Below are 26,623 nucleotides of genomic sequence, written 5' to 3'. Positions count from 1 at the left end.
TTGATATATGTCATTCTGTTGGAATCAAGCTCATTGAAACAAATATGAAACGACAAAAATTTCCATGGAATATATGACCAGCTGTAGGAAAGAGTTAATGTCTTCTAATCTCAAACATCTGGACACATTATGGCAGTAGGAGGCCACCCACTGTATGTGGAACTGCCAATCATAGACAGACTATCAAACTTGGAAACAACCAAATGTTTACTCATGCTCTTGTACACCAGAATTCATCTGGAAAAACACTGTATGGGTCAGTTGTTGATGTATTCATGCATGTTCGTATTTTTGTAAAATCACTCAACTTTTATCAACAACCTTCAGCAGTCTTGCTTTCACTAACACTCAAAAATCTCATGGTAAATATCATACACACTGATTACTGTTGCATGTCCCGTTCAAAGTTGTGTTACCATGATTTCACTTGTTCTGACCCATGATGCAACATTCCATTGATGTACATTGTGATTGGTCATTCAAATTGGTCGTAGGTCATAGAATAAATTATTTATGTCTCCCCATCAACAAGTATATATGACAAAGAAATTTACAATAATTAAATCTTTTATGAAAACAAAATATTTTGTGACTTTTTTATTTTACAGGTTGCGTCACAGGCACTTAGAATTTACTCCTGAGGTAATAAATCTCAACTCCCCACGTAGAATCATATCAGGTAGCAAGAAAGGGGACGAGAAATTGGTGCTTGCACCCAACGAGAATCCTGAAGACATGGAGATGCACCATGGTGAGAGCAGAAACAGCGTCAACACAGCAGACTTGCCAAACGGTGAACTCAGTACAGATGAGTCGCTGGAAAGCCTGCCGACCTTGAACCACCAGGAGATACGAGTGGAGATGGGATGAAATAGGTACTGTGTACCATGTCATCCCCCCTTTATAAAAGTCCAATGGTTTGGTCCATGAAGGTCCTGTATCCAGCATATGCATGTGTCCAACATGAAATTCTGGTAGTTGACATTCCATAGTTGTGAGACTCACATGTACCAGTGTTTCTATGCACTCGTCGAAGGGTGCTTAACTTCACACAAAGTAGACTGCGCATCGTTAGAAAGTGTAAACTCTAAATGTGTGTGGACAACTAAATGATAAAATATGACAATTCACGCCGAAAAATTGGTCTTTACTACCAGGTGTAAAAAAATTGGATCAGTACTTCCTGTTGATAGTTTTACTAGCGCAAATAATGTTGTGTCCCCACATAAGAAGTACTTGATCTCATCTCGCTGACTAGAGAACTGCCTCAAATTTTGAACTATGAACTAAATAAAATTACAAGATGAAATTTTCTTTTATATTTTTGTTGAAATGCTAAATTCTTAAATTTGGATGACTGTCCTGAAATTCAAATTGACTATTATGTGAGTATCTGTCAAGATTCCTGTCCTGCAACTTGTATGGCCTTCAGTTATTTTTTTCGGGCTCCTTTTTTTTTTTATAAGATATGCATGTATATATGTAGGAAGTAGAAAATGTATAATAGACCCCATATAGTTGTATTTGGATCATGGCATTTGCACAGTGGTCCTGAAATCAATGTCAAATTTCATCAACGCATTTCCATAAATCAGAGCAAAGAAAACAAAATTTTCCGGACAATGTTTTGCAATTTTCTGTTGTACTTAAACTTGTATTTTGATTCCCATGACCACAAAATTAAAATAACCAGCAGTAGTAGTATGCAATTATTTTTGCTGAAAACTATTGAGAATGCACTATCATTTCCAATGCTGTGAAAGGTAGTGAAGGTTATATTATCAAGTTACATTCATATGATGGTATATTGTATTCATTTTGGAATACACACATCATCAGTGTCATGGGTTTTGTTCTGTTTTGATGAACTCTCATGTAACATATACACTGTATGTATAAGACAGATAATGCAGTTGTTACTCAAAGGTCAACAACCATTTCCATTATCAGATATATAAGTTAAGATGTTTCAGAATAGACTGTCACAACAAATGCACTTGTCGTGTGCAAATCTTCAGGTACCAACATTTAGCCCTTGGCTATCATCACCAATATTATTCCATATACTAAAGAACATAATGAGAGATATCTCTAGGATTTTCCAGCACTCAAGAAACAGAATATAATTCATTTTGACGCCGGAAATTTCTGACATTTAAGTTAGTCCAATTTGTGTGAATAACAGGAAACTGAATCCATAATATGCCATACTTGGGTGGTATGCTTGACATAGAGCTTGTGGAAATTTGTGTTCATATGTAGAGTGTAGGTGAAATTGATCATAGGAAATCTGTTTAGTCCCTGAGAGACCCTTGTATATCTGAAGTTGATAGTTTAGAAAATATCATACATTGTCTTTTGACACATTACAAGTAAAATAGAATCAGGAACTTAGAGTCTTTCCATGTAATTATGGTATTCTCAATATCCATGGAATTCATGATGAAATGCACATATGACAAAAATGTTTAAATCGGTCTGAATTTATGTCCAAGATGTGAAAACAAAGTGTAACAGTTTGTAACAGTTAATATAAATACATAGATACTCAGCTTGTTTCTCAATGCAGTACACGTAAATTTGGGAATGGCTGTGGTTGGTTGCTAATATTTGTGACTTCTTTTTCATTGTGTTAGGCATTGCAGGCTACACCACAGAATATTTAACATTCCATTTGGAAGAGACTTTTACACGTAGGCACAGATTCTTGTACAATAAAGGCTGTGACAAACGGACCAATCACCTTTCAGTATAGGGTAAATGAGCCAATCAAATAACCTGTTTGCTTTTTGTAGATTTGAAACCATATGTGTGGCTTAGAGATTAAGATAGGTATGGTTGTCAGCGCATGATTCATACCATAGAATACATGTGATGATCAGACATATCACCTTTAAATACAGCATCAATTGGCCAATCAAATGATCTCTCTCATACCTAGATTCTGATGTGAAGTTATAGCTGAAAGATCATATGTTGGGTTTTCTATGCCACATTCGGACAAAGGAATAAACAAGTTGCATATATTATATGATTCACCTCCATAATTTGAAATTAACCATTGGATGTAACTAACTGCAAGAAAGTACAAGTGTCACAAATTTTCTAGAGGTACATGTGAATTATTTTTGCAAACATTTCGATCTGAAAATCCCATACAATGTAATGTCTATAGAAGGAGCTGTACAGTCAGAGGACACCTCAACTCAGTTGTAATCTTAAATCCCAATATATTGTTTTTCCAACAATTGTCATCTGTGGGATACAGACTTCACTTCTGTTAGTAGCTGTGCATTATGGTATTGAGGGCTCAGGTCTAAAGAATATTTAAAATGGACTTTTTTTGCCATTGTGTTTTCCAAACACTTGTGATAAAGCGTGATTAAGATGGATGTGAGGCAGGGCATCTTATTAGACTTTAGGCTGTGTTCTTCAAAAGCATAATTGCACCAATAAGCTACATGAAGTTGTCAGAGAAAACGAATATCATGTTTTGCATTCCTCAGTGTACCAGCAGATCAAAATCAGATAGCCCTAGTGCATTAGCACTGATCCCAATTATTGGGTGGTTAGTAAATAATAGCATCATGAACACAACGATGACCATTTTTGACAGTTGCCTCTGCCAATAGAATATACATGTTTTGTGTGATAGAAATTCAGACAAATGGTGTTTTGCAACTTGTAGACAATCCCTTGACGAATGATTTCCACAGTTCCAGACATGATTGTAGGGGAGCACCGATTTCATCATTGCTTCGAGTCAAATTTGATTTGTTGTATTCCATGTACTTTTTCACGGTTTCACATAGCTCTGTACTCATGAATATTCATGTCAGCAAAGACTGTGGAGAAATTTACAGTTGCTTGTCCTGTAAACCACCGTATCTCCTGCATAAACCATAGAATAGGGTGTATCACTGTGCCCAACTGCATTCCCAATTTTGCTGTGCATAGACACTGGGCTTGAAAGCTAGTTTCGCCTGGCACAACAATTTTTACAGCCACTAATCACTGATGAAACGGTCATTTTTTTGTTTCAGAATCCTAACGCTTGATAATCAAAACAATATTTGAATTTTGCAAACTCAACATATACTGTACAAAGGCACCTTTCAAGTGACGATGGAATGCACTTTGGTCAAAATCTTTACCAAAGTTTTCTTAGAAAGATATTGAACTCTTTCAGTGTGTACTACTTTCACCCAAAACAGCCCTCCACTGGCACATGTATAAATACTGAATTGCAATGTTAGTAGCCTTGGCCAGTTCCACCACTTTAGTGTTGTATTGAGTCACATGAAACAAGCAATATATACCGTAAATACTTGGTTACCCAGTGTGTATAGAGATCACATGACCAAAGTTATCCAATCATCAGTGTTTATGTGTAAGTATATCAGTCATGTGACAAGTGATAGCCAATCAGCGATTTTGACATATCAGCTCCTCCCTCTTTGATAGAATCATGCACAGAAGTAGAGGGGAAATGTGAACACTTAGAAATCTTTCTCTGTTCCATATAACTAGCATCACGGCAGCAGCAACTTATATCAGCAGTTTCCAGAATCTCTCTTATAGTATGTACCTATTGTACTAAGGCTGTAGTGTACTCAATTTCTTTGTGTGTTTTCAAGATGTATGCCAATATGCCAAAGTAATTAAATTCTTTGCGTTTGCACAAAGACTAAAAGTTTGGTAGATCGGAAGGTAAAAAAACACAAATTATACACGAATCAGTTTACTTTATCTTGTAGATTTTGCATACAACATGTATATTTCAGTAACTCTTCTGTTAGAGTGTACCACATGGTTCAGTGGTTGTAATATGGCCATTGGCAGTGCTTAAGAAAAAGCATTTTGTCACAATGTAAAAGTTATGGCTAGACTTTGCCACAGAATAGTGTGGTTTTAAAAAAAATCTTTGAAAGCCTACATGCCAAGAGATGCGAAACATAGAATTTACTTACTTTGGCCGAGTGGCAAGGCACATGTAATTCAACTAAGTCTTGTATACTATTTTTCAAATCTAGTACTTTGCAAGCTTGTGTCAAAAACTTTTTAGCAAAAACAGTACCTTTTGTGTAATTCCAATTTGCTGTGATGCAGATGTTTCAATGTAGCACAAGTCTAAATTGTTAGTTTATATATTGCATTTACTGTGTGCTGGTAACACAGTGTATATTATATATATAAATATATATAGGCCCATCAATTTGCTGATTGTCAGGAATTTTTGTTATCTATATATCATATTTTTTAGTTCATTTGTATTATTTAGAAATTTATTTTGAGAGTGGACTTAAATCTGCTCTGAACTGTTGACTATGTAGGTAGCAGTGTTTTCTGTGGGATTTTGTTGTTTGCTTTTTTGTCACATTTTTCAAGTCTTTCAAGTCATATTTTCTAGTCAATAGACATCACTGTAAATTGTCAGACCAAACCTTCCAAGTAGATGTAATATTATGTAGCCTCAAATCCTCTAGACTTTTGATCTGTTCTGTCTAGGCTGCATTAGTTGAATTTAGTTTGGCAGTTTTATCTTCACTGATCAACATAAAACATTTAACTTGTTGCCGAGGCCCATATCGACTTTGGTTTTGTTGTTCATCAGCCTAAAGGCGACATGAAAATTTTGTTCATTATATTTGTGTTCTTAATTCTTATCTTGCAGACACAAGGTTCCGATTACTGATCTTTGAGGCACCTTAGTAACAATCTTCCTTGCAAAAACAGTTATGATTATGTTGGAGGCCTACCCATAATATATAATAAACATTAGACTTGTAGGGGTGTGTTGATTTGTGAAATATTGTGTGTGGACCCTATGTTGTTCAATGTTGCCCTATTACCTTTGCAGGGACTAGTCTACCATACCTGAGAATTTATGTAGACTTAACCCTTTCACCACCATGGTTTGGCCCAAACCTACTGTTATCAATGGTGATTTTGGACCTGTTAACAGGAAATTGGGGGTGAACAGGTTAGGATAGGAACAAAATCAGAATCCTCAATGATAGCTCTCTGAGTCTGTATGAGCTTCAAGTACATTAAGAATACTACTGTGATTCCTTATATTGCAATCCTAACCACTATGACCAGTTAGCGAGTAATTCAGTTACCAGACATCCTCTAAGTACTATTACATTTACTGACTGTATGGTGTCTTTCATCTCTTCCCATGATATCTCCTTCTTGTACTGGACAACAGAACCAAAGTATTTTTTGTTTTTCATGCTTTTTGTGGTGTGAAAGAACCATCTATTTCCTAAAATTCACACAGGTTCAATGTTGAATAGTTCCAACATATTATATATATATATATATATATATATATATATATATATATATATATATATATATATATATATATATAATATATATATATATATATATATATATATATATATAACTCACAGTATATATATATGTGAAAGTCACCAGTAGAAATCGAATATTATGTCACTTGTTCCAAACGGAGATAGAGCGCGCTGAACATTCGTATGCGTACGTACGTACGCGTGTACTGTAAGTGAGCACATGTCTAGCAAGTGAGCACATGTCTGGGATGGTAGATGATCAAATACGCAAGTAATCCTTCTTTCCGTTGTTGAGATAATTTCAAAAATGTCAAAAAATGTAGCACTAGTATGTTTTGAACGTTAATAAAGAATGGAAAGTAAAGGAGAAGTTCCGCATTGCACGTAGTTGAAACAAGCAGAGGTCGTAGTTCAGGTCATGTCATTATGTGCCCGGAAGTTTTACAACATGTCAACCTTCAGTCACGGACCTCGAGTCATCGGATATGTACGGAATGGCATGGCCTTTTGGCATGGACTGAATAGGTACGTATATTTAATCAGTTAATAGTAATTTGCAACAGCCAACAATAAACTGAAAACAAGACCGGGTGAAATTCAGGTAGCCTTTGCTGAAACACGTTCTCGATTATCGAGTCGATATGTTCGATTCACGTAATTGATTTTGTAAAAGCTGAGCCACTTTCCAAGATCAATTGCCGTCAAACACATGTAATCATGTCTCTTACGGAACACAAATTTAATGAACACAATTTAATATATTGTTGACTTCAAGGAAGAAAATGAGCGAGATTTGGCTGAGTTTTCGCATCATGGTCATACAGCTATCGAACCCACACGTCAAAGGAAGGTGACAGCAGTATATTGAACAGTCCGACACACATTCGCTCGGCTCGGATTTTTTGTGTACATCATAAATGTAATATGTGAAGACGTCCCAAATCATGTTTAAAACTGGTTGAAGGCTGCTATCGTTATGAATTATTTTTTCAGTATGTCGAGTACCTAGCTATGAAATTCATAACTTTGAAAATAGACCGATTTCACTTCATTTTGACGACATGCCGACTCGGTGCGTGGCGCGCCCATTGACTACTACTCGCTTGGATGATTGACATTCGATGCGTGTCGACCCAATTTATTTTCGATAATTTGTATCAGTATGTGTTTTCGTTTAGCTTTGTTTTCTTTCAGATTAGATAATGGTTGCCATGGGATGATCCAGTCCAAGAGTATATAGACCAGTGGGCCTCTATTTGCAGTTTGTGTTGTCAAGATGATGTTGACGTGATTTAACAGACCCATCACTGCAGTCTATAACGTGAGTATACTTGTCTGTGTTTGTACAGCTGATAATATTATTGGGGGCTAGAGTTTTGTTTCAACTAGTAGTACTTCTCATTATTCAGACTTAAAAAAATCTGTTTGTATTGGCTACTGCCGTTGCATTCAGTTCATAAAGACAGCCTGGGTTTATTTGTATGTTGTTTGCAGTTAATTCATAAAAAGTGACTTGATCAGAAAGTGAACTAAATTAATAGAAAGATTTTGAAACACTAAAAATGTAAAATCAATTATGTCACTGTTTGTTTTGATAACTGGCATGCAGATAAGTTCTGTTGTGGTAGAGCATGTGTTCAGATTTTCTTTGGATGATCATGAAATATTTTATTAGATTTTGGTCATGTTCCTTTTTTTACTGTCAGAAAACCTTGTTCAAAATTTCTACTTTATGAATTGATTGACTGCATTCTAGAACATTTATACCCAGCTTGGACTTACAACAGTAATTTGATAGCTAGCTGAATTACTGTACAATTACCTCATCACTTTAGTTCAATCTTGACAGTTGCAGCATGCTAGCAGGCTACACCTACCTATTTTGCATAGAAAAATTATCATCAAGATTTGATTGCAAAACCTTTGACTGTTCTTAAATCCTAAAAACTTATTGTTGTTTACTATAATCAATTTTCTTTTCATTCTTTCAGGTTTAAGTGCCATGTGTATAAATTGAAATTAATTATTCTGATGCCAACATACTTTTCCATGCCTACCTGAAATCCTTGCTGTCCTTATTTAAAGTAAGTGTCGTTGTTGTATATAAATGTCATGTCACAAAGGTCTGCATTGTTGATTATTATATACCAGAATTCGTACACATGCATACACCTATGGGAATAAGTGCCCTCACATCTGCAGTTTCTTCCACATCACACCTGGCATGTTGCTCATATTTGGATGTACAAGTACTGTTTTTAGCTCATATTTGGTTTTATATATAAATACCAAAAAGAGCTTATATGATGAGTCGGTGGCATCTGTATGTCTGTATATTTGTGGGTATGTATGTGCGGATGTATGTCCGTCACACACAAAGGCTCCCATACCGCCAAAGCTACCGTCTCAGTATTTGGTGTACAGGTACTGAGATGTAGGGTTGAGATGTGAATTTGTTCAAATGAACACATCAGTGTCAAAAATGTGCAAGTGAGGTAAGAAAAAGGGAAATACTGCAAGTGTGCAGGAGTGGTGGCAGTGAACTGAATCAGCCCTCACATCTGAATAAGAGGATTTTGACCTTTAACCTATTTGTATGCAGGGTACCTATTATGTTTGGGAGTGGTAGCAGTAGCTGAAACAGCTAATTGGTCATTGCCTGTCATCGTTTATGAACTGTGACATATTAACAGATCTGCTGAAACCATTGATGTCTATTTTTGTACATCCATGGTTGAAAGATTCTCTGCTATGCATGTTGCTAAAGTTGACCTTCAGTACCTAAAGTTTCAGACCTTTTTATTATCACAACTGGAAGTTGTGATATAGAGGTGGTTTCAACCGGTGTTTGATGTCGTCCATTTCCGTAAACGACAAAAAGTCAAAAACTGCTGAACAGACTGCGTTGATATTTGGTACCGATACATAGACTGGTTCCAAGGTTCCAATTCTGAAAAATGGAGCCAAACGGAGCGGAGGTTATATAGTTTTGGGAAATTTCTAACCCCCCTTTTTAACTAATTGATTTTAGGGGTCTTTCATATATGTAGTTTTGGAATGTACACCAATCCTGCATTGTGGACTGTTTTATGAGTTGTGGAACAGAAATGAGGTTTTGATGAATGTTAGAAATATGCAGGATGGCTGATTCAAAGTATAAGAGATTTCTATGCTCTTTTGGGTATCAAAAGCAATAAAAAAAACATATTTCATAGTTTAGATTCTCACTTTTGAGATGACCCTAAGCATTTGTTATGTAAACATCCTTGAGTCAATATACAGACTTTGACATTCCTGAGATTAAGTATCCACGACCTCACATGTTACAGTCTTTCACTACCATGGTATGGCCCAAACCCATTGTTATCAATGGTGATGTGTGGACCTGTCTACAGGAAATGGGGTGAACAGGTTAGACAATGCCGTTACAAGTTGTAGGTTAGTTATCAAGGTAGCACCAGCATAGAGTCCTAAGCATGTCCATTTGTCCTCACAGGAATTACAGGGAAAAAATTATTTGAAAGTTTCTCTCCTTTAAATAGAAGTATATTACAATTTAAACCTGTCATGGATGGATTGCTCTCAAATGATCTGAAACACAGTTATTGCGCATTAGCAACAAATCTATAGCAAGATTTATGTAAGTTCATGAACTTACACAAGGTATTAGACAAAAGATGACCATGACTTTGCTACTTTTCAACATTTATTTCATTCAGATTTCCTCAGCTTAGTGTATAATTTTGTAATCTTAATTACTGTCAACTTAGCTTTACTAACTTATTCTAACCTCATTATTCTTACACTACTGTATACCTTATAACCACAAAATTTCAAGAGATGCATATATGATTGTCACTTAACAAACAATTTACAATATGTCTTCTGCTTTTTTCTCCATATACATATACATGTCCCTTTTCTCATAAAAATGGGCTTAAAATCGCAATGTGAAAAATAGTCTTTCAGCTGTATGTTGCTCATTGACTTCGTGCTCTGTCTAATTGGTCCCCACGGACACCGTCCGGGACTTATAGGTTTGGTCATGTCCGTGTGTGCGTGCCTGCGTCCGTGTGTGCATCCGTCCGTCTGTTCACGCAGATATCTCAGACATGCCCTGGTCAATTTCTTTCAAACTTTGCACAAGGATAGTACCCTCTCCCATACAGATGCACGTCGATTTGTTTCACAATGCGATCAATTTGGCCATGTTAGAGGACTTTTTAGTTTACACCACCATAGACTACAATGTATAAGTCAGCTGTCTATAGAATACCATGTATAAGGCCAAGTAAAATAAAAATTTAGTTTCTCATCATATTCATATTGCAAAAAGGATTCAGTGACACAGTTTTTAGTCCCCATGGATGAAGTCCAGGGCCTTATAGATTGGGTCATGTCCCTCCGTTCACGCAGATATATAAATATTTTGACAAAATCTCCCGTGACCTCGGTGACCTTTGACCTCAAATATACATATTTGTCCATAACTCAGTAACCACAAGTGCTACACCCTTCATATATGGTATGATGGGACACCTTATGACGCCACATATTGTACCTCATTAATTATGTGCATATCTAATTTTGAGCGAGCCAATAGAGCTAGAGGTCTGATTTTCGGTATATAGGGATGACTTAGCAATTCAATTTTTTTACAAAATGTCACGTGACTTCAGTGACATTTGACCTGAAATATATATATTTGTCCATAACTCAGTAACCACAAGTGCTACACCCTTCATATATGGTATGATGGGACACCGCATGACGCCACATATTGTACCTCATTAATTATGAGTAGTTTCACAATGTGCCAGTTGTGATCAAGTGCCATTGGCGCTATTTTTTACTTTTGTCATTCTTAATTTTCTGGTTTAATATTTCTTGTTGTTTTTCTGGTTGTACTGTGCAGAAATTGTCATAACATCAACGTATAATTTTCCCGCACTGAACAGATAGAAATAACACTTATTGTTGATCTTTGGTATGTACCAATTCGGATCAAATTTGAGCGACACCGTATAATTTCAGTATTTTTAATTTATTTAACAATGCTGAATCACATGCAGCCAAATCTATTTCAAAACACAGCGGGCACAGTCCTTGGATCACAGAAATTAATCAGAAAAGTTTATTGTGGTGATAACATTAATTAATCATCCAAATATGAAAGTGCTAGGATTAATGAGGAATTAAAAGCATATTACAATGTACCTGTATCTTCTTGAATTTTTAATATGATTTCAAATCAAAAGTCACTCAAGCCAAAGTTCTTTCCAGTTTGGCCACAGAAAGTTTTCAAATATTGGTAAAGAACATACAATTTAGGTTTTTAACAATAAAAAAATTTTTGGCTTGCAAGCCAAATATGACCACCATCAGTGAGAACACATAATTATGCTCTTGAATTTGATAGACCAAGTCAATTGCTAGGAATGATTAAGTAACATTTTAGATATAATATGACTTACTGACATTAATGCAAAACATATCGTCAAAAAATGGACGATGTATTTTGGCAAGAAAAGTACAAATTACAGAAAATTTCAAACAAATGTAGTTGTATTTCTATCAGTTTGAAATGAGATTTGATGCAGAACACACATTTTAGGTTAGTTTTGACACAGCGGACCATTTCAGCCAATACTATATTTCTAATATGAGCCACACTGAAACGGTAATGCTGCTATAAGAAAAGACCTTTGTACTTGCTATCTGCTATTATGCTGTGTACTTCTTCCATTTATGTCTATAGTAGTTTCAGTGACAATTGTCGCTTTTTAGGGTCTATGGATAGACCAAGTCTGTTGTCAATGAATGATAAAGTAGCATTTTAGATATACATGTGATAGGACAGGGAATGCAAAACATATCTTCAGTGGAGACAAATTACTGAAAAATTTTAACCTAAGTGCATGACAAGATACAGCTGGATATCGCTTACTCACTGATTAATTAGGTGTAATTAAGTTGTAATATTTTATTCCCAAATTTACCCTTTAGTCATAAACGTTGTATACATTTTAATCCCTAGGGACGTTGACACAATTTTTTTTACTCAAACTATCCACAAACTTTTGGGGCAATTTTTTACCTGTCACCTTAATAACCTATAGTATATATGGACCATGAATGTGTTTTGAGACAGTATTGAAGATTGTGATCATAATGTAGTTGAATTTCCTGTCAGATGGTAATAAAATATGATGTAGAAAATATATTTCAAGTTATTTTTGAACATAGCAGACCATTTTCATCAAATATTTCCAATATGAGCCACACTGAAAAGGTTATGCTGCCAAAAGAACAGCCCTTTGCACTTGATATCTGGTGTTATACTGTGTATCTCCTGCACATATCTGTAGTGTTTAGTATTATCATAATTGTGAGTTAACATCGGACCCGGAATGGCCTGCCATACCCCTTGGGCTTCCAAAATACATATCAGGGCCATACATATTATTTGTGCTGTGTGTGTTAATCCAATGCATCTTTGGATCATGGTTCCAAACACAATGACAGGGGCAAGCACAGAACCTTTTACTTGATGTTTACACTTCAGCAGTGTAATTTCATTCAGGAGATCGATGTGATACATTGAATGACACCAGACATTTGGTAAACAGATTTATACACCTGGACAATACTTATATCTCATAGAGTCAAATTGGAAACAATTCCAGATTAGCATTTCTGTAACAGGGTATCATCTAGTGATTGAAGCTCTCACTGTACATAATGTTTATTTGAAGAGATGTCAACTAACTGAACCAACATTAGCTAATGAACTGATCAACTTAGATAGCTAATCATTACATACTTTATTTGTCAGTTTGATATTTCCAATACAGCTGAAAAAAAATGATTTTATTTTGTTCGTATATTTCAGTATGTCACAAGAAGAATCCCAGTGCTCCAGCTACAAGAGTTCACAAGATTCAGACCATGTCTGTGTTCACTCCATAGATTGCAGAAAATAGTTTTCCATGGAAATGTAAATTATTATAGAGTTTCATTGAAAAGTTTATCCACTAGCATGGGATGTATACAGTGACTGTCTTCACATGTGGACTTGTGATAATATGAAGGCATTGGACTTTTTGACATGAACCCATATCTGTATTCGCTCTATGGATACTGTTGCAGTAAAATAGTTTCCATGGAAATGTAAAATTGTTTCCATGGAAATGTAAAATTATAAGAGATAAGTTGTAAGTTTGTCCACTGATATGGGATGTATACAGTGACTGTCTTTTTCACATGTGGACTTGTGATAATGATATGAAAGCATTGGACATTTTGACCTGAACCCATGTCTGTATTCGCTTCACGGATGATGTTGCAGAAAATTGGTTTCCATGGAAATGTAAAATTGTCATGAAGCTCAGTTGAAAAATTTGTCCACTAGTCTCTAGTATAATAATAAAGCATTGTATGTTTTTAACCTGAACCCATGACAGTGGTACATAATTATTTAATTTTCAAGGCTGTTTTTGCTGCAATGCCATATGTACTGTTGCGGAAAATTAGTTTCCATTTTGAAATCTCAAAGAAGTCTCTTAAGAATATAAGACCGGTAAAATTGAAAGTGTTGTCATTTCTCTAAATTGTTGAGTTTCAGATTCTTCTTTGAAAATATTATCAAAATGCGTAATAATACATGAGGGTCATTGCCTCGTTTGTTTAGATACAAGACCATGAATTTCAACATTTATGAGAAAAAATGCTGAGTGATCATTTTTTTCACCATGCTTTTTCTATGGACAAAATCATTTAATGCTGTTTATCTCAAGCTTAAGTGCGATGACCATGCAATTTTATTTTATCACTATTATTTATTTCTTGTGACGGACCTTTTCTGCAAATTTTCATGAAAATGACAATAGTGCAAGTTTATTAAACCAGCAATTCTAAATGTAATCCTGTGAGAAGGGTACATTCCACACATGCTCAATGCTCGTACATCAACTCTTTTCTTATTCCCATTTGAAAATGGTTACCATGGAAACCAATTCTAAATAGAAATCCATCAATCTTAATTTTTTGTGTCAGTACAAGTAAAACATTCTTTGTGTTATAGTATTCTATAACTGTAAATGCAACTTTGCCATTGCCAATCAATTTACATGTCTCTCAGTGCAGAATGTGTGGCTGAAGATGTACCGGTACTGTACAGTGGAGTGATGTGAATGTAAATGCTTCTGTATGGCTTTTTCAATGGCAAATTTTATGTGAAAGTTAATGGAATAAAACTCTGAAACTTTGCACAAACAATATTTGGTTAGTGTTCTTTCCATTTGTGTTAAAAACTCTATTTTGATAAAAGTGACATAACATTTGATTTCTACTGGTGACTGTCACATATATATATATATATATGTATAATACACCCCACACACAGAATAACATTAAACATAGCTTGTTCTTTGTGTGTGAGAAACTACACTGTAAAATAAGTACTAGGGGCTGTGCAGGGAATGTAACAATTTCTTTAGAATAATTTGTTGCTTCATAAAACATTGTTAAAAGCAAGAACATTTTCTTGATGGGGTATATTTTTGTGCCATGTTCATTTATCAATGTGAAAAAGGCCAATCTGTATCATGAAAAGCTACCATTGATTTTCATAGCAGTTTCGATTTTGTGAACGGATGACATTTGTGTGAAGCAGAATACAGAAGAGCTGTGTTCTGATGTGAACTGTGCAATATGCAAATTACTGATCAAATACTTCTTTTCCATTAGTTTAACTCCTGTATAACTATATCATCTTTCATGTGATGTAAATAAAACACTTCCAACAAAGTTTTAAGGCAGTGTGTGCTTTCTTGTGATGAAACGCCAGAAAACTCCCAACTCTCGAGGCAGTTGACCGTCAAGATAGTGAAATTGTACTCAAAGCAATATGCTTGTTGCTCAATGGACACATTGAAATTTGAAAGGAACAGAAAACAAAAAGAATCGTTGAAATACAGTCCTACTGGAAATTTTGCCACCATGATTGATAACACAAGGATGTGCTCACTCATTTCAACACACCTGGCATCACTGGTTCTTATGATTGGAGGTCAGTGCATCTTGTGACTTCCAGATTGTCTTGTATTTCGCACTTTGTTGGTGTGTCATTTTAAGTCTGTTACTTTGTGGTTGTGACTGAGATTTCCATACTGTAGTTTGAAAGCAATATAACTTGTCATTTTCTAACAACTAAAGTTGTCCTAATTGTGGCATTGTTTTCTTTATCCTGTGACGCCCAGGCCAGGAGGCCCAAACTGTGTCCAATGTTGCCACAATGTGAGTGTGTGTGTCATTTTGTCAACCGTTCACAATCAGATTTTGTTCTTGCCATATACTCAAAAACCGATGGTCAAAATATCACACAAATGATCATCTAAAAAGACGTCATGGCAAAATAAACGTCGTAAAAGGGCTGATGGTGGATGTGACAATGATTTTGTACATGACATAATCATGGAACGATCTAGATTGAAGGTAATATGCGCCTCCAAAGTGAGAGAATTTGGGCTCAAACTTTCCTGAATGAAACTTTTGACCATTCTCTTACCAAATCAACAATAAAAATCGGGGGTCACCGTGCTAAGTTTGGAATCAGCTAAACAAATTACCTAACATTTTGCGATATTTGAAATTCAAAATGGCCGCCATTCCTGTGTTAACTCTATGGGAGAAAATTAAATTTTGAATTTTCGAAAAACTAAGACGGTAAAGTTTTTTCTCAGAGAGCTTTAAACTGAACCCCCCCCCCCCCCACAAGTATATTAGATCAGAAAAGAATGATAGAAATTTTAGGGTCCGACTATCTGTCCCCAAGGCGCGTTCTACCTTAATTAGATTTTTGTAGATGTGGTCTGCGCAATTAATGGTTATTCGCTCTGTGTAATGAGCTACATGTCAAGAATTTTTGAACCAAAATCCGATTTGACTAAGGGACCGTCTCAGATTGTCGCAGAAGTTCAAAAGCGAAATTTATTCGTTTAGGGGGGAGGGGGTTTGACCTCCATTCAATTAGTGAACTTCACTTTCGCACTTTTATTTTGTGATCACAAGTTTTCGTGTGTTTATTTTAAATTAAAGAAAAACTGCACACTCGTGCCAACAAATTTGTAACTGTTTCCATCTCGTTTGTGCCCCAAACACAATTTACCGATAGGAACATTGTATTCTAAACATTTCATTCATCAAGTTATATACATAGACAAAAAGTATAATTTTGCCTAAAAATGTGCTATTTATAAGCGTCTGCTCTAACCACTATGTCTTTATTCTCACTTGTTATGCACCTGGTCATTGTCGTTTCAATATGATTGAACATGTCTGGGCCCCCTTGTCAAAGTTTCTCGCTTATTTAACCGCCCCTACCAAGTACAAATTGCGTGTTCACAAAGACAAAGAACAGCACAAGAGATGCAAAAGGGAAAGTAAAATAAAATGAAACTTTTATGCGGTAAAATGCCCTGTTAGTACTCAAATCTGATCGTTACTTTAATTGTAATGTGGCAAGGGGAATACGTCTGTAGTAGCTATAGCAAAATGCAACATTGTACTCAAAATGCAACATTGTACTCTCAGGCAGACATGAACATTTTGAAGTTCGTTTAGGGGAGGGGGTTTTATCTAAACGAAGAAATTTCGTTTCTTGAACTTCTGCGACAATCTAGACGGTCCCTAAGGAGGCCATAGAACTTTTCTTTTCTATGATCGTACCATGGTGACAGTTTGGCGGGCGCGCGTGGCTTCCATATGTATAACTTTATTTGCATATTCACATTTCTGTAATTGGGCAAAATGTCAATACTGAATGTACTGGAATATGTAGACCGCATTACTTTTAAGGTAGAGTGGGCCCATGGGACATATTCTAACTCTCAAACGTTTACAATTCTTTTCTGATCTGCCATTTGTGGGGGCTCATTTTAAAGCTCTTGGAGTAAGAAAATTATCACTTTCTTACGAAATTTTATTTTTCCCCATAGAGGTAACAACAGGGTTGTCAGCCACTTCGAATTTCCACCATCGATACATGTCAGGTTTTTTGTTTCTCTAAAACCATACTTCGCTCGAAGACCCCTGATTTATATTCTTGATTTCGTAAGACAATGGTGGAAAATGTCATCGAGGAAAGCTTGAGAAAAGTTAAGTTTTTTACTTTTGGGGCGCGTACTACCGAACGACAATTTTCAACTTTTAGAAAGGCCGGGAATACATCATGATTGAAATACTGCTATTTTCATAGGAACTGACTTTTTGAACATATCTCTACAATGACTTCCAAAGATATTAAGACATACAACTTGGATCACTGACAAGTAACCTAGATACAAAATGCCTTTCTATGGTCTGGTGCAACTTGAGTACAACTGAAGAAGTCGTTAGCCGTGCGTGTGAGTGTTTTTTCATCCAAAAACAGACGCAAAAAGTACGTTTCAAGATCTTTTGATTTTATTTTGTTTCTTTGTAATATACAAAGTTTACATGCGTATGTGTAGCTACACATCAAGACAGAGCAACTTAACAGTTTGTTGGAGAGAATAGCAAAGCTATAAAGAAGCGTTGATTATCACCTCTGTACGACCTAGTAGATGAACAGCCTCTGAGTCTTATGATGTATAAATCTCAGGGTTATATACGTTTATAATTAGCAGCAAATTATGGATAAACCTAAGAAAAATAGCTGGTTTCTGTAACTGCTGTTTAAGTGTAAATGACGAATTATTTATCAAATGAAATATCATTCAATGTCAAAGTCAATGTCTCGTCTCGTTGAACGAGTAAACTTGAATCACTGTTGATCATGATCTATTTTGTTGTCATCGCTGAAGTAGCAGATATTGAATGTCGCGACGTCTTGCAGCAATTTGGACGTAAGACGCCATAGGGATCGGTGTATCACAAGCAAGCAGATATATTTGGTTTCAAGCAAGCTACGATATGCTACGGAAATATTTTGAATGGTCACAAATAACGTAAAATATATTTTATTACGTCACTAGGGGCAAAGTCAGCCGAACTTGCCACAGTGCCAGTTTCAACCTCTGTGGTACTAGTTTTCGAATTCTAAACTCCCTGAATTCGTTCCCTCTATATTTTGATTGTTTCTGTACTCTGAAAAAAACCTAGATTATGCTTTATTGCGTCGTTAAGCGCTAGGTATTGATACATAAAATGCATGGGGCAAATGTTGAGATTCCGACAAGCGCCGCCAGAAATTGCTTTGATGAAGGGCCGACATTGTAGATACGTCGACCTTCACATGCATCGCCGACAGAGAATAATATTACTGTCGCCTCGGTTTCAGAACGGTTATATGACGTAAATTGGGCGTGAACCTTGATTCGTAAAATTTCACCCGTCCTAGATATTTGGTACAAAGAGTCCGTGGATTCCGTACGGAATTTGGGCTTCGATTTCAGCTCTTCCTAGCTCGGTGAAATCTTTCCCGTTCAGTACGACCAGGAAGTTTGGTTTGGCGCGATCGCTGGTGAGAACGGCGGACAGTACCACTCCTACGAGTAAAGACAAAATGATAAATATCATTCAAGTTCAAAAACACAGATATCAGATTCCCTGCTGGCTGTATTATAAGTGCTGTTTGTAGCTACATTTATGTCGACAACTTTCAAAAAAAGCATCTATGACGTTATCGTCTTCGCCATATATGTGCAAGAGGGGAACTGAGAGCATATACACAGAGGTCACCTGCACAATATTTTCACAGAGCCCGCGCTGATATCCTGACCCTTGATTTCGACAGAAATAAGGGGCAACAACGGAACATTTTCCACAACTCGTGTAGTTTGACTCGTTAAATTTACCAAATAGAGTTGTGATGGATTCCAAGTTAACGGAGCCGCTTCAGTGTGACAGAGCATTTAAAGGGAGGGTGTCGTCGGAACTGCGCGTGCGCCTTTTTCGTTTACAAGCAATGTCTTTCATGCATGATATCTAGATGCATCACGTCAACATAGCTGGGACATATAAATATTACGATATTCATTGTTAACAAACATATTTCAGCTTTCATCAATCGCCAACGTACCCTAGACAACGTGTTTACATCGGCCGTAGGGGTCCCTGGCAACCTTTGAGCAGAGTTCCGACGACACCCTCCCATTAATGTTCAATGTTTGATATTCTGGCTCTGAGTATTGCCTTCTCAGTCGTACTGACAAGCTGTCCAGAATCGGTCTTGGTGACATTCAAAAGTATTTACAGATGGAGCAATGACAGCATGATCAGGTAAGAAACTATTTGTCAATAAAGTGATGTGATGTCTGAATAGGAACTGCCCAATGTCAAGGTCTGATGTATAGAGATGTATTCTTTACTGCGTACTCAATGTGGTCACTGGTAGTGGCTCGCTATCGCACAGTGTAAGAGTGAAGTATGTGCTATAAGCAACTCCCATCACCATACAAATATACCCCTCTGCAGGGTTCAAGGTCAACAAAATCAGCAATCTTGAAGCAGTCCGAGAAAACAAAATCATTGTGCATCATCTCATGTAGCCAACGTGAGTGTTTAGAAAGTCTAAGAAAGGTTAGAGCCTTGCTGGTTGAATATCTTTGTCACTTTGTCGATACTCACCATCGTCTTCGCCAGTGGCTGAAGGCGAGCCGATGAAGACTGGCTCTGATGGCATGTAACCCTTCTCTTCCCACACCTTGAACGTTTTGCTTTTCATGTCAATTTTGATCAACTGAAACGTAAAAAGAATTGCACTATCAAAGGGGATTTCTATTTCCAATATATAACGCACATTTGCATTAATTGTTCACCAATATGTGCTACGTTGAAAAGTTACGTTACCATGATACTACATTTCAGAGATGGTACACAATAGAGGCGGGCTTTGAAAGTTCTCTATATGACACATACAGTGCCGTATATGACAGTGCAGTATGTTATTTTCAGTGGCACTATACCATTGTTTCAAGCTGGACACGAACGAGGGTTACATTGCAGAATACCAAAAGATGTGAAGGAGAGCTCCATTTAATAAAGGCACATTAAGGTAGTAGCAGTTGCATAATTAAGCTCATCCAGATGTTGCGCCGTATACAAGAAAGAAGCTCGACGGACCTCCAACTCTTTAACACCAGAATAGTTTTAGGGCTAATGTGCAGCGTTGAATAAGCTGTTATCCAATTGGGTAGCTGAATCTCACCAATATAATTAAAACAATACAAATAGACTCCCTAAGTCGCTGTGAATAGTGACAATGGACCAATCAGAGAAACAGCTTATTCAACGCTGCACATCAGCAGTAGTTTTACCATGTATGTAACTGGAGGATTTCAGACTGGTATTTATATTAAGGTAGAACGCACCTCAGGGACAGATATTCGGACTCTCAAACTTTTACAAATCTTTTCTGATCTATCACTTGTGAGGGCTCATTTTAAAGCTCTTGGTGCAAGAAAAAATTTCACCGTCTTAGTTTTTCGAAAATCGAAAATTTTATTTTTCTCTATAGAGATAAGACATATCGCTAAATCTTGGGTAATTCGTTTCTCTATTGCCAACAATTGCACGGTGACCCCTGATTTATTCTTGATTTTAAAAGAGTAAGGTTGAGAGATTCATTTAGGAAAATTTGAACAAAACTTTAAGTCTTTCACTTTCGAGGCGCACAAGTACTACCTCAAGCTTATTATCATGTTCCCTCCTCACACTAAGCTTATGTGGTATTACAGGAACTGACACGAAAGTTTCTTTTGGCACTATATGTTATACTTTCCATGTCGCGTCCGAAAACTCCCTAAGTCATGTCCGAAACCCCTATACAACGAATGACGTCACAACTTCCTGACAGTTGACATGAAATTCGCAGTCTTTAGTGGAATACAACCCTTTTCAGAATTAGAGCGCGAAGCCATTGCAGTGAACTGCAATAAAACTGCTCACACTAATTAGTTTCAGCTGTAGCCAGCTGGCAAAGTCGACAACATTGTATGTCCCATGCAGACAGTTTGTCTGGGGAAGCTGAAATAAAAAAAGATTGTACATGGACCAGTGCATGGTAATGTTACATTGTATCTTAATCTTGAACACAGGGTGCCAATCGTAAACTCTCATTTACAACTCGAGCCTCAGACAGAGCTAGTTTTGCCTTTGTACAAGCAGACTTTATCAAGTAGCCTTGTTCAACACCAAAGTGGCCACGGCTACAGCTGAAACTAATTAGTGTAAGCAGTTTTATTGCAGTTCACGGCAGTGGCTTCACGCTCTAATTCTGAAAAGGGTTGTAAATGATGTGATACATGGATACTTACGCCTTGATTGTTGCCAGTCACGCCGTATACATACTGATAGGGTTTACCATTGTGTTTCTCATAGTTTATCCGTGGTGCCTCAAAAGCTGGAGAGAGAGAGAGAGAGAGAGAGAGAGAGAGAGAGAGAGAGAGAGAGAGAGAGAGAGAGAGAGAGAGAGAGAGAGAGAGAGAGAGAGAGAGAGAGAGTTTGTATTGTACCATCATGAAAAAGTCGATGTCAATTATCAAAAGTCGATGTCAATTATCACAAAACCAAGTCGGTGATATGTTAATATTATATATTTATATATGTTGAAAATGAGTCCACATGACTTGTCATCCAGCAAAGAAGAAAATGACGTTGGGATTTAGAACAAATCTTCCCAAACCGAGCACGCTGCCTCTACAGCTTTCCGCCCACGTTGTTTCCTATAACTTTTAAGATAGCATTATGAATAAGTTCGCCTATTATACGTTCATCAGTGATTATTGCGATATCAACAGGGAAGTGTGCGTTCAAATACACACTTTCTGACTGACTACACCCTCTCGCGTTGCATGTTTTCGAACCTTTGAAAGCCAGAAACGACTAACAAGGATTTATAAATATTACACGATCGGGATGCATTTTCTTCAATACCTCTGAAACATTAAAAGTCGTCATACTCTCTTGGTCCTTCCAAATCTTTTTATGAAAACATTGTATGTTCTAAATACCTTCGTCAAGCATTACTTCTGGTGTGCAGAAGACGGAACCATCTGCGGTGACAGTAGCGGTACAGGATGTGTATGGTAAGGTTACTAGATTCGTATCTTTCGATGCCTTTATATCAAGGGAATGAAAGAATATGAGAGAGAGAGAGAGAGAGAGAGAGAGAGAGAGAGAGAGAGAGAGAGAGAGAGAGAGAGACTGTCTTATTTTTATGGAAATCGAAAATTTAATTTTTCCTTATAGAATTGACAAAGGTATGGCGGCCATTTTAATTTCAAATATCGGTAAATGCAAGGTAATTTGATTCTCTTGTACCAAAATTTGCATGGTGACCCCCGATTTTTATTCTTGGTTTGGTAAGAGAAGGGCCGAAAGTTTCACTGAGGAAATTTTGAAGAAAAGTTTAAGCCTTTCGATTACGAGGCATGCATTTACTGCTATCTACAGTTTGTCGACAGAGTCTGTCCATCGACAACTTAATTTGAGCCTGACCACGACCCACTGTGAATGGACCATGGCCGGGACTAGAACAATTCATTTGCTTACAAAAAACTACATATCGCGGTTGCATCAAAAGTTAAAACTATTATTTTGTCCTTTGAAGAAAGGACGAAATACGACAGAGCAAAAATAGTGTCACCAATAAAATCTGTGTGCATCATTATCAGTTGTACCTTATCAACATTCAACGGGAATACGAATCGTCTAGCCTCCGATTCATCTGCGGGCGGTACCCCCTTTTTCAGTTCCGCAACGTTCGTCCGCTGGAGGATCTCGTCGTTGTTGTAGCAGCACAGATCGACGACGACGTGGCCGTCGTCCTCGTAGGCGTTGATGTGGTGAAAGCAGAAGAAGGCACTAGCGTTGTACTCGGTAGCCAGGCGTTCCCCCGTGTGTCGGTTGATCAGGTGGAAATAAGCCTTATTTTTCGGTCTGTACTCCATGCACCCGGTGGTTGGCAAGCCACGGAATTTGCTGGTCAGCACCTTGAGAACGTTGATGACAAGTGGTTGCTCCAAGTAGATGATGTAATTGTCTGTCAACCCGAAGCTGTGAAAATAGGAAGGGTCACGTCCCCGTGCTGGTATGGAGCACAACATGGACCACTTCTGTTCGCCTTTAGACTCGCCTACAGAAGCAAAGCATACCAGTGAAATTCTAGTGAAAGAGCAAATGAGGGTTGGCTGACCTGCGACCGTCCTAAATCGGGAAGCAGAGCAAGAAAGTATGTCGTATCGCAACAACATCATCAACATCATCATCAACAACAACAACAACAACAACAACAACAACAACAACAACAACAACAGTATAATGTATAAGGCAGAGCGAAGTAAATTATCGAGTGCAAAACTTTCTGGAGTCTATTAAGGGCGGGGTAGTTTTTAAATGCCTGGGAATTTGTAAATTTAGAAAACATCTGGGGCTACAATGCTAGATAATCGGATATATTATCCCCAATAATCGAGGGGGGACGTCCGTCACAAATTCCCCTGGTTGTTGACAAAGCTAAATAAAGCTCTAGGGTTGAGATTTCATGGAAGCTCTGTGTTCGATTTGACTGGCACCGATGCGGTTACTCTTACTCCACACCCACAAATGAGCCCTCAAGCATTCCTTTGTCGAGGTATCGTCGTCTTTTTCGGGTGATGAGCGACCTCTTGTGAACTGAACGCTGCGCTTAGTTCAGAAGCCTGGTACTTGTGGTACACTCATTTTGTAGACATATAGCATTTTCGTTTTCACACAAAGTAGGAGTAAAAGAGCAGGACGCATTTCAGTTACAAAAGTATTGACCAAAGGCGCCTACCTGGTTCAAGTTTCAGGATGTTGTAATTGCACTTCTTGCCAAAGGATGAGCCCATGTTGAAGTGAGTTCCATCGTTCAAGAAATGAGGATGCGCAGATGCCGAATTCACCGCGACATAATTTGTAATGTCGATCTGAAATTGAATGGAGGAAAACTTCAGATTGACAACTGAATATAACACAATAAGGTGATGAATACTGGCCTATTGAGCTAGTAATCTTGCTTTGTGGGCGAACAACGAGTCTGGCTTGGTAAGTTATTTAATTTAGTTATCCATGCAATAATAATTGTACATGTACTAACACATACACAAGCCATTGTGTCATCAGTTGTGTTGCAATTTATTAGGCTTTATTACTCAACATTCGCCTACTTTCTTTGCGATAAAACCAACTTGAAAAATGTCGTTCTAAAATACGCCGGGATGCAGCGTCCGGATGGAACATCTATCTATCTATCTATCTATCTATCTATCTATCTATCTATCTATCTATCTATCTATCTATCTATCTATCTATCTATCTATCTATCTATCTGTCTGTCTGTCTGTCTGTCTATCTATCTACCTATCTATCTGTCTATCTATCAATCAATCAATCTATCCATCTACGTATCTATCTACAGTATCTATCTATCTATTATGTACGTATCGCGTGACTAAAAACTTGTATGTATGTATGTATGTATGTATGTATGTATGCATGTATGTATGTATGTATGTATGTATGTATGTATGTATGTATGTATGTATGTGTGTATGTGTGTATGTGTGTATGTGTGTGTATGTATGTATGTATGTATGTATGTATGTATGTATGTATGTATGTATGTATGTATGTATGTATGTATGTATGTATGTATGTATGTATGCATGCATGTATGTATGTATGCATGCATTCATGCATGCATGCATATAGTGAAAATTTTTAATTTTTTTCAGCTTTTGCTGCTTTCCCAAAAATCATATGACCGGAATCTTTAAAATATCGAATCTGAGAAAAGGAATTACACACCTCCCCTACTCTAATGAAAATCCAGGTAATGCTATTGGTTATGTATTGATAGCGAGAAAATGATGCATTCTTTTTGACTACCCGCCCCTATATGTGATGGTGCGTCCTTTGTTAGTTCATATACCTTATCATTATCAGTAGTATCGAGTGTCGTAGGGTCGACTCGTCTCATATACTGCGTCTCTGTCAGGGCAAATAACTCATCACCGATGTACATCATGTTGACGCCGCAGTTATCACTACCACCAGGGGGCTTAAAGTAAGCTGCTATTCTCTCAAACAACGTAAGGCATGGATCCTTGTGTGCGATGGTACCGAATTCAGTACACACAATGCGGTTGTACTTCATGTTCTTCTTGTAGTGGTCGCTTCGAAGAAACTGGCTTTGGTAGGTCACCTGACAACATGAGAATAATCGGATGTTCATAGATGTGTAAATAACAGAGTTCAATGAAAAAATTGCCAAAAAATTCCTTCGACCTGACTCGAGAAAGTTAAATTAGGCCTAATTATGGTAAATTTCTCGGAATGTTTAATTTGCGGGAAACGTTTTTGATATTTCGTTATTAAACATGTGTAAAAAATGCAGGAATGGTCTGATTTGCCATAGCGGAGAAATAACATCGCTAAATTTGCGATACCTCTCTGTTGAGATCTGTCAAAGTGGCCCTGAATGTGAATTCACGATACCCTACGTACGATTTTGCCACCTAAGTGAGTCATAAAAGTCTCATATTTTCAACATGGCAGATGATTTTTACAGAAAATAAGATTATAGAAGATTATAAAAGTAAAATTCTACGTTTCATGGGAATTTCGTACCAGAAATGCCTAAAAAGATAAAAAGATGCACAAGCTAGCTAGTTTAACAAAAAACAGAACTGTTTGCTTTAAAAAACGATTGTATTTGCGCTTAAAGCATTTAGAGATCACCATCTCAATGACGTACTCTTCCTGTGGTGAGAAGTCGACTTTTACCCACAATACATTTCAACACCATGCAGTTTGACCCCTCAGCACCGTCAAAAGCTATTTCGGGTTGCGAGAATTGCTTGCCTGTGATTTAAAAGAATCCGGAACTATTTTCAACTTGAAAACTTACATGACCTTATAACAGTGATTGTAACTAATGATATGTTCATGTGCCGTTCGATGATGAAAATCGGTCTATTTTTTCGATTGCCATTTGCATATAAACCCTAAACTTCTGAGTAAAAATTGTGTTTAAGAGAGGTGTGTAATAAACAAGTCATTGACAATGACATAGTCCCCACTTGTAATAGGAGTATTAGTCTTGAGGGGGCAGGGAAATGAGGTCATTAAGAAGTATCACTAAAGTGTATATGTTCAGATCTATGGACACATAGGTCTATGTCATTGTTCCCAATTTGAAACAAGAGGCATGTCTAAGTTATGGTTCTAAATCGGGAAAAAAGATCAAACCTCTAGCTGTATTGGCCAGCCAAGAAATACATATGTGCATAATAAATGAG

General features: G+C 37.0%; 2 protein-coding genes and 1 long non-coding RNA gene across 4 annotated transcripts in view; 2 read left to right on the top strand and 1 right to left on the bottom strand.

Annotated features, from left to right (window-relative positions):
- Window positions 1-5,789, top strand: part of LOC139118672 (glycerophosphodiester phosphodiesterase domain-containing protein 5-like) — a 29,781-nt gene extending 23,992 nt beyond the window's left edge. For both annotated transcript variants that reach the window (XM_070682090.1, XM_070682089.1), the window contains one exon: window positions 609-5,789. In XM_070682090.1, the coding sequence (XP_070538191.1) occupies window positions 609-870 (262 nt within the window). In that variant the 3' untranslated portion in view covers window positions 871-5,789. The remainder of the gene's footprint in view (window positions 1-608) is intronic.
- Window positions 5,790-6,754: 965 nt separating this feature from the next.
- On the top strand, window positions 6,755-15,128 carry LOC139118671 (uncharacterized). The gene is made up of 4 exons (XR_011548778.1): window positions 6,755-6,845; window positions 7,499-7,641; window positions 8,312-8,404; window positions 13,213-15,128. It is a non-coding gene; the product is annotated as an uncharacterized lncRNA (long non-coding RNA).
- A 2,633-nt stretch (window positions 15,129-17,761) lies between these two features.
- The window catches only part of LOC139118670 (carotenoid-cleaving dioxygenase, mitochondrial-like), a 52,584-nt gene continuing 43,722 nt past the window's right edge, over window positions 17,762-26,623 (bottom strand). The window contains exons 4-10 of the mRNA XM_070682088.1: window positions 25,255-25,527; window positions 24,118-24,250; window positions 22,982-23,436; window positions 22,313-22,418; window positions 21,617-21,702; window positions 19,929-20,040; window positions 17,762-18,847 (exon numbers count right to left, since the gene is read on the bottom strand). Coding sequence (XP_070538189.1) covers window positions 18,696-18,847; window positions 19,929-20,040; window positions 21,617-21,702; window positions 22,313-22,418; window positions 22,982-23,436; window positions 24,118-24,250; window positions 25,255-25,527 — 1,317 coding nt within the window. The 3' untranslated portion in view covers window positions 17,762-18,695. The remainder of the gene's footprint in view (window positions 18,848-19,928; window positions 20,041-21,616; window positions 21,703-22,312; window positions 22,419-22,981; window positions 23,437-24,117; window positions 24,251-25,254; window positions 25,528-26,623) is intronic.

The sequence above is a fragment of the Ptychodera flava genome, chromosome 19, assembly GCF_041260155.1.
Source record: "Ptychodera flava strain L36383 chromosome 19, AS_Pfla_20210202, whole genome shotgun sequence".
Classification (NCBI taxonomy): Eukaryota; Metazoa; Hemichordata; class Enteropneusta; family Ptychoderidae; genus Ptychodera; species Ptychodera flava.
Note: the sequence above shows the minus strand (reverse complement) of the source record. Positions and strands in the feature narration are given on the sequence as shown.